The sequence below is a fragment of the Pyricularia pennisetigena genome, chromosome 1 (assembly GCF_004337985.1).
Source record: "Pyricularia pennisetigena strain Br36 chromosome 1, whole genome shotgun sequence".
In the NCBI taxonomy this organism is placed as follows: Eukaryota; Fungi; Ascomycota; class Sordariomycetes; order Magnaporthales; family Pyriculariaceae; genus Pyricularia; species Pyricularia pennisetigena.
In genome coordinates this window covers 2,967,704-2,975,906 of record NC_043740.1, presented here as the reverse complement: position 1 = coordinate 2,975,906, position 8,203 = coordinate 2,967,704, and the positions used below count along the sequence as shown (strand labels likewise).

Genomic DNA, 8,203 nt, shown 5'->3' with positions numbered 1-8,203 from the left:
GCTGTAAGAAAAGTTACCAGAAGCGGGAAGCAGCTGCACTTACACACACCCCTGGACTGGACTATGCATACGTCTTAATTTGGCGTCTGTGGCGAGAGATTCAGGGACTATACCCTGCACGAGAGCGACCGGAACGGCCCATTACGTAGTGATTTGGATACGTCTAGAAACTGCTGCCAATCTGTACATAATGTCCGTTCACTAGGGATCCTGAGCCTGGATCACCTTGAAGGCCTGTCACCGACGGGACCTTTGTTGGAAAGCCGCCGAGTGCACAGTTGGAGTAGGCAAACTACTCCAACGTCCGGTGGGAGAACCTTTCAAGCCGATCTGGGAGATCGATGTGACCCCCCTCAGTTTACAGCGTATACCCCTACAGCGAAGCTTCACACCACCCATCCCAAAAGACCTGGCAGCGAGGTCCCATTGGCCTGGCCCTCGACAGATAGCTTTCTTTTGGGGAGGTTGATGGTGCGGGGAAGATGATGCCGATGTTTCATCGTTTCGATTATCGCATGTGAGCTGTTTTGCCTGCTGTTTCCCGCTTGCGTAGTAGAGGGGACGAGCGGCTGTACCGCAGAGCTTCGAATCTGTGGTCAGTGCTCCGTCTTTAAAATAATAGTTAAATCAAGAATCCCCTTCCCTTTCCCATGCCCGGCACTGCTGTTATACGCGCACTGCGCCCATAATTGCCTGTAGTTGTTCGATTCAACCTCAGAAACCGCACAGGAAACAAACCAACAAGAAAAGTAAACACAAGTACTTCAACAAAAGAAAAAAAAAACCATAAAGTTAGCCAAAGCCAAGATGTTTGGAGGATTAATAGACGTCCGTCCACTGCCCCTGGCTGGTTTCCTGCTGGGAGTCTCTGTAGTGGCTTGGTTCGTCCAGGCGGCCCTCGTGGACTACCGGATCGCCAAAAGGGGTGGCGGCGGTGTCAAGGCGCCGAGGATCGCCAGCAACATCATCACTGGTACGAGCTTCTTCTTCCCCCCCCTCCCCTTGTGACGATCTTTCTCAAAGCCAAAGCACAGATGACTAACGATGCTCTTCTCATACAGCCGCGGCCTGGTTTGCCTGGGCGGGATGGCGTCAAATGAAAAACGATCTTCTCAGCCTGTATGACGGCATCTATGAGCGGTACGGCACTCCAGATTCGCCAAACTGCGTCGAGATCACCTTCACGCTTCCCGGGGTCCGCTTCATCATGACCAGAGAGCCTGAGCACGTCAAGACCATCCTGACCAGCAAGTTCTCCGACTTCGGCAAGGGGTACCACTTCCATAAGATCTGGTCGCCATTCCTGGGAGACAGCATCTTCACCACCGACGGGCAGCTGTGGCACGACAGTCGGTCGCTGATCAGGCCCATGTTCATCAAGGAGAAGGTCCGCGACCTTGACATCTTTGATCGCTGGACCAACGAGATGATAAAACTGCTGCCCCCTCCCGGTCAGTCGGTCGACATCGCCAACCTTTTCTACCGCATGACACTCGACGTCACCACCGACTTTCTCCTTGGCGAGTCGGTCAACTCTTTGAGAGAGTGAGCATTTATCCCCCGCTGTTAAGAGTCTGGGTCATGGAGGAGGATGAGGAGGATGAGGAGGAGGAAAATTGAACACAAGCGCAAAGGCTGACAGAACATAACAAAAAAAGTGCCCACAGCGAGTTTGCTTTTTACTTCAACGAAGTCCAGCGTATCCAGATGATGTTGACCATCTTGGTGTAAGTCATATGGCAATTTGAACACCAGCTCGACCAGTCACACTTCACACAAGATCCAATGCTCACATCTCTGGGGAACTTCAGACCCGCAGCCCCTTTCCTCCCCAGGCACAGGTACTACGCAGGGATCAGGTACATCGAGAAGTTTATGGAGCCGTACATCGAGCAGGCCCTGGCGCTACCGCCCGACGAGCTCGAGAAGCTCTCCAAGACGGACAAGGAGTTCACCTTCCTGCACAACATCGCACGTTACTCGCGCGACCGCAAGGTGATCCGCGACCAGATCATGGCGGTGCTGCTGGCCGGACGAGACACGACGGCGGCGACGCTGTCGTGGGCCATATACGAGCTCTCCAAGAAGCCCGACGTCGTCAGGCGCCTGAGGCAAGAGATACTGCGCGTGGTCGGCCCCTTCGGCAACAAGCCGACGTACGAGAACCTCAAGGAGCTCAAGTACCTGACGCACATCATCAACGAGACGCTGCGCCTCTACCCGGCCGTGCCGTACAACACCCGCGCCGCGCTCGAGGACTCGAGCCTGCCCAGCGTCGACGGGAAGCCACCCATCGCCGTCCTCAAGGGCGACATCATCGTCTACAGCGCGCTGTCCATGCAGCGCCGCAGGGACATCTACCCAGAGGTTTCCGAGACGTTTGCCGACCCGGCCGTCTTCTCGCCCGAGCGCTGGGAGCACTGGACGCCCAAGCCGTGGACCTATGTGCCCTTCAACGGCGGGCCTAGGATCTGCGTCGGGCAGAACTTTGCCATGACCGAGATGGCCTATGTCTGTAAGTTGCAAACTCCCCCACACCCACGTGATATGGTCGATCAAGTTTTTCTTGAAAAAAAAAAAGCAAATTCGGACGATGCTAACGAGTCATCGTTTTTAGTGGTCCTTCTGTTCCAAAAGTTTGAAAGGGTCGAGTACTGTGGCGACTGGGATGCGCAGTATCACAAGGCCGAGATCGTTGGTGCCCCTGGTCATGGTGTCCCAGTAACGTTTTATCCGGCTGCAAACGACGAGCTTAAAGAATGATTGCTTGCACGTCGTTCTGTTCAGTGTCGTCATAGAATCGAAGCTGTTTTCTTCTTTTGCTTTGGGTGGATTCTGTTGTCTGTTCTTTTTCTGCTGAAGAAACAAAATATCAAACACAAATAGTTGCAATTAATTAAATTAACTCAACATCAACTTCACTGTACTTGAAGTATGTTATTGGTAGTTGCTTGGGTGCCATCTACAAAATACTCCGCACCAGGAAAAGTAACAGATCGTAGATAAGATACAGATCCGGTCCCACTTTATTTTCAGAAACCGACGGGTAAAGACGGTTGGGAACAATTCCCCCCGCGAACTTGGTAGTATATCTCACTCCCGAAAGTCATAACCATAAAAAAGCTTAAAAGCCTGGTTCAAGCTATCGTAGCCCAATCTGGCCCCTTGCAAACCCACGTTTAAAAAAAAAAAAAAACCAAACAAAAACCCTCCGACACTGCAGGAAACCCGCGCAGCCCGATCAAAACCATGGCGTCGACCGGGAGCCCCCCTTCGCTGCCCAAGCCACCGTCGCGAGCCGTCCAGATGGAGCTTCAGAACCGCATTTCGCTCGCCACGTCGCGCATGTCGTTTCTGCAGAAATACCGAAGCAAACGACCACAGCTCTCGGCCGGCACACCGACAAACGGGGCGGCAACAACAACAACAACAACAACAACAACAACAACATCAAAAGCAGCTTCCTTCTCATCTCTGGCCGGCAAGGGCAGACCTGCAGCCATCATCGAAAACAACAACGACGACGACGAAGAAGATGAACCACCCCTACGAGCCGTCCCAGACCCCAACACCGGCCTCGGTCACGCACCCAAGGCGGCGGCGGTAGCGGCGACGGCCGCGTCGCGGCAGAACGATAAGCTGCGCGCACGGCTGATCGGCAGGCAGCAAAAGGGCAGCAGCAGTGCCAACGACAAGATCGCCGTGAAGCGGCAGCGGCATGACCAAGACAGCAGCGAGGACGATGAGCCGGGCCGGAGCGGACTCGGGCGGTCCAAGAAGCAGAAGCGACAACCGATGCAGCCGGGGCGGTCTGATGATCTAGAAGATGACGCTGGTGGTGACGCTGATGGTGACGCTGGTCGTGATCGCACGTCGCGAGAGCAGATGCAGGGTCCCAGGCCAGGGCGTGCCGAGGCTGGGCTCGATCTTGTGCATCACCATGCACAAGGGTCGTCTGGCCCTGACAAGATCGATTCAGACGCTGCCGATTCAGTCAAACGCAGAAAGAAGAAGCACAAGAAAAACAAAAAGAAAGAAAACCCATCATTGAGTTGAATGCAGCAGGTTCATCCCGTCATGTTCTCACAGACATTCCTACGTTGCAGACTCCCTGCGCCCAAGTTTTACCTTGCATGTGCCAAGGACGAATCGAATCTCGAGTGTGAAAAGACCGTCGTCCGTCTTCCAGTGACGCATAGACCAAGACGTGGTAACGATTAGAGAAGACGACGTAAACTCAACATTAATCTGGATTTATCGAGCACCTTTGTGCCGGCGAAAAAATCATATCCAATACACGACTTTTTTTCCAACAAGTCGCCACCACTCCTGGGCCTGATCTGTCAATTGGCTCGTCCAGATATAATGAACGCCTCAACTCATGAAATGACGTGGAATGATCCATAGAGATACCCAACCGCAGATGGAATCAAATGATTGAGGAACAGAATTACGAATGCCAGATAAAATCCTCAAGAGACCCGCAACCCGGATCTGACATGTTACATAATCGTAAAAAGTAAAAGTATGCAAGTAGAAGACAAAAGAAAGGTGTGAAATAATACATTTATGTTGGTGTATATAATGAAATAGATAGTGATCGTCCGTTGATGTGATTTGGAAAAAAAAATAAAATAAAAAAAGGCAAGTGCAGAGTAAATGGCCACTGGTTGACCCCCAGTAGAGACCCGTTGAAAATGGAATGGTGTCGTGTGTGGAATCATGACTAAGGATTCCGTGATTGACGGTGCAAGCAAGCAGCCCAACGCTTTCAAGATTGCTCTTGCTTGCACTCGAGGTCGGGCAACGACAAGGTGACAGTTGTCAACTAAACCCGATGGTCCCTCTGGCTCTGCTGTCACTGTAGTCGCTTGCGCTTTCTATCATCGTCGCCCCTAGGGTCATCCATGTCCTCGTGAGGAGACTCGGCGGTATCTGTCGGGTTCAGTATGTGAGCCATACTCCCCCTCCTTGTCGGTGGTCCTGAGCTGTCCTTGACGGTCAGGCCCCCGCTTCTACCACTGCTGGCCGAGTTCCATGTCCAGCTTGTCAGGGTATCAAGGCCACTGCCTCCATTTGAAAAAGGCGGAGGTGGTGGGGTCTCTGGCCTAGAGTGTGACTGCGGTGTCGCATTTTGTAACGAATATGTGGAAAATGAGTCCCTGATACGTTGGTCATCGGCGGGCACCGAGCGGTTGGGTGATGAAGGCCACTGTGTCGAGGGGGGCCCCGAAGGTGGACCGGACGCGGACGGGGACGCTTGGGGAACAGGCCAACCGTGTCCGCGTATGTCTGCTGATGTGTGTCGTCGAGCTAGGCTACTTGGCGGAAGCTCGACGTTCGCCAAGGGGTGCTGAGGATGCTGCTGAGGTGCAGGGGGCGGCGGGGGCTGTGGTCGCAACGAAGATGGCGATGACTGGGAGGTTGTGCCAGCACCGATGGATCCATAAGGGCGCCGAGTGTTGAGGGACAAGTTTGAGGGGACCTGAGGCCGATAGTAGTTTGATGGTCGATGCGGTGGCACGGTCAAATTGGCACGGCGCGGATCGTCCTGAGGCACCTGTCGAGGAGACACTGGCGCATTTTCCAACTGCGAGAAGTAATGCCGGCCGCTTGAAAGTGGCTGATCGTGCGGCTCCTCCAAGGTACGGATCATGTCTGCCTGCCGCTGCAGGCTTCCTTGCAAAGCAACAACTGAGAGCCACTGAGGTTAGCGTCACTATCTTCAGACGTTGAAAGAAATGACGGGGAATATGTCTGCAACATACCATCTCGGTGTGTCGGGTTGTCAGGGTTGGGAACCAAAGTCAAGACTGTGCGGGCTAGCTCCTGATTCAGCTGTAACAACCGGCCCATCGTGTCCATGGCAGCTTGTTGCTTGATGTGCATGTAGTGTGAGCTTTCTTCACTACGCTGCAGCCGCATGGACAAGTCGTAGAGCGCATTCTCCATGTTGGCGATTCGCGGGTCAGCCCCATCCTGAATTGGCATTGGTTCAGCTGGGGTGCCGGGTTGAGGAGGAGTTGGCCGCTGGTTGTACTCCTTGTGCACAAGCGCGTGGCGTGAGGCACGTCGCTTAATCTCTCGCAAGCCAATGATATCTCCCCTCTTGAAGTTGTTGTTTCCATGCTTAAATTCCCACAGCGTCGAGTCTGACCCATTGTGGAAGACGTCGCTGACTGTAGGTGCTTCTCAGTCAGTGGATGTAATGAATGCGGATGCGACGTCTGCCCAGGGTGGCTCAAGCTTACCTTTATGAAAGCCGTACATATTCAACTGTCGCACAAACGACGAGATATTTGTATGTTTAAAATATTGGCTACATGGCGCTTCAGTATGGGTACGTCTCTCCAATGTTGGTTTCGCTATACATACGCTAGAACTTTGGAAAAATCATTTGAAGGCGACATGAGAAAGCTCTCTTGGGATGGCGACCATGAGATAAGATGTTGGATGTTGGGATCTTCCAGCATACTGACCGCATAGTTAGTATGATCTGCTAAAAGTTCACCCATGAGCAACTCATAGGAACGTGTTGTTCATCTAGACGCAAAGACTCACTTGTAAAGTTTGTGTATGAAGGCAGTCTGTACAATCTTGGGTTGGTGTACTGCCGCCGCAGCAGCCGCGGGGGCTGGCATCGCAACAGGATTTGTAGTTTGTTGTTGCTCGGCCTTCGGAGTACTGCTTCTATGTTCCCCAGCGCCAACTTTGGCTCCGCTACTCGGAGCAAGGCCATTGCGCTCGCTATCTGGGCTCCTGTTCGCCGACTGGGGAGCGGAGGCGCTCGTCGGGGTCGATATATCCATCGGATCGCCGGGGGACGGGGCAGACATTTGAATCGTTGGTGTGAGGATCGGTATGGTTCGGGTCTGGATGTTGTCGTTGTCGCTGCTTCGCATGTTGACCAGGTGATGGCTTCGATGCGCTGTTTGTATGGCGGTAGCCATTTGGGCTGTGACATGTACAACAAAGGCCAAGGTCAGTACGGGTCGAGGAATTGGTCGTCCGCAAAATACTTGAGGGGGAAAGGAGAACTACGATGCATGCGCCATGAGAAGTGAAGGCTAAAAGAGAGGGTAGATGGTTAGGGGCTCGAGAGGGGGCCGTAGACGAACCTCAGTGCAACATGAACCGAACTAATTCAAAAGCGACAGAAGAGGGATTATTTGTCGGCAGAGGCCAAGGTCTCTGTTCCCAAGTACAGCGTCCCGCTTTCCCCCCTATATTTTGGCGCTGCCGGTTCCCGTATCCTGCGAGCCAAGGTCCGTCCTTTGGCCGAATACTAATCCTCCAATGGCGGGTCAGCTTCGCCGGGTCGAGTCTCAAGGAACAGACGAGCGGACGGGAAAGAAGCCGAGTCGCAGGGCTTCGGGTTTGACGGCGGTGCAGGAGATGAAGTCGAGATGTGTTTGGGCGAACAGACAAGGTGGCTAGGTAGGTAGGTAGGAGGCAAGGCGGCAGATGATGTGGATAGGTAGGTGAACAGGTACAGGAAGGGTAGATCGATCGGAAGTCTAACAACGGGTAGCCATGTTGGTGAAATACAATAGATAGGAGAGGTATGGATGGCGAAACTAGGTCTAGGGTGACAACTGACAGCGACAGAGCTAACTAAGGCGGCTAGCGCCTGCTGACATGGAAGGTATCGACTTTTTTGTGAGGGCGCTCTCGCCGAAACACCAGTCCCGACTAGCCAGAGTGCGGAGGCTTTCTGGTGGCGCAAAGGTGCAGCAGCGTTTTGAGGGGCTTGACCCGAGGATTTAGGTTAGGGCCGTGGAATCTCGACGAGACCCGGCTCAATGCTTGCTTTTTCTCTGCAGGGCAGATGCTGGGGGGTGCAAAGCTAGGACTCCGTTTGGTCTGGCCCGACCTAGCAATCCACGAACCTGGTCGTTTGTTCGTTAGGTTATTAGCCGCAACCCTGACCAAGATGCGCTCGCTCGTTGGCGCTAGTCTGCAATTGAGGTAACAGTCGTAAAAGTAATAGCTGTAGAATGTAGTAGCCTTCGACTATCCACGTCCTGCGATCGAATAAGCTGATGAATAGTGAAAAAAAAAGGAGTTTTGTGGCTACAGTCCTTTTTTGTTTCTTTTTCTCTTTTTTTTTTTTTTTTTTCTCTCTCTCTCTCTTCGCTATTACAAGGTGCTTTTGATTCAAATGGCGGCGTGCAAGGCTGATTGGTGAAGCTCCAGCTGTCTG

At 53.0% G+C, this 8,203-nt stretch overlaps 4 protein-coding genes across 4 annotated transcripts; 3 read left to right on the top strand and 1 right to left on the bottom strand.

Moving 5' to 3' along the window:
- Positions 1 to 807: 807 nt before the first annotated feature.
- PpBr36_07450 (uncharacterized protein) lies at positions 808 to 2,763 on the top strand (the record flags this gene model as incomplete). Its single annotated transcript, XM_029894587.1, has 5 exons — positions 808 to 973; positions 1,062 to 1,545; positions 1,659 to 1,727; positions 1,812 to 2,515; positions 2,618 to 2,763. The coding sequence occupies 5 exons, from the start codon at positions 808 to 810 to the stop codon at positions 2,761 to 2,763; spliced, it is 1,569 nt and encodes a 522-aa protein (XP_029748817.1).
- A 486-nt stretch (positions 2,764 to 3,249) lies between these two features.
- Positions 3,250 to 4,056, top strand: PpBr36_07449 (uncharacterized protein; the record flags this gene model as incomplete). Its single annotated transcript, XM_029894586.1, has 1 exon — positions 3,250 to 4,056. The coding sequence occupies one exon, from the start codon at positions 3,250 to 3,252 to the stop codon at positions 4,054 to 4,056; it is 807 nt and encodes a 268-aa protein (XP_029748614.1).
- Positions 4,057 to 4,858: 802 nt separating this feature from the next.
- PpBr36_07448 (uncharacterized protein) lies at positions 4,859 to 6,953 on the bottom strand (the record flags this gene model as incomplete). Its single annotated transcript, XM_029894585.1, has 5 exons — positions 6,562 to 6,953; positions 6,376 to 6,474; positions 6,252 to 6,319; positions 5,769 to 6,179; positions 4,859 to 5,694 (listed from the first exon to the last, which is right to left on the bottom strand). The coding sequence occupies exons 1-5, from the start codon at positions 6,948 to 6,950 to the stop codon at positions 4,859 to 4,861; spliced, it is 1,803 nt and encodes a 600-aa protein (XP_029748616.1). The 5' UTR covers positions 6,951 to 6,953.
- Positions 6,954 to 7,296: 343 nt separating this feature from the next.
- Positions 7,297 to 7,767, top strand: PpBr36_07447 (uncharacterized protein; the record flags this gene model as incomplete). The annotated part of the gene is made up of 2 exons (XM_029894584.1): positions 7,297 to 7,408; positions 7,697 to 7,767. The coding sequence occupies 2 exons, from the start codon at positions 7,297 to 7,299 to the stop codon at positions 7,765 to 7,767; spliced, it is 183 nt and encodes a 60-aa protein (XP_029748924.1).
- Between the last annotated feature and the right edge of the window lie 436 nt (positions 7,768 to 8,203).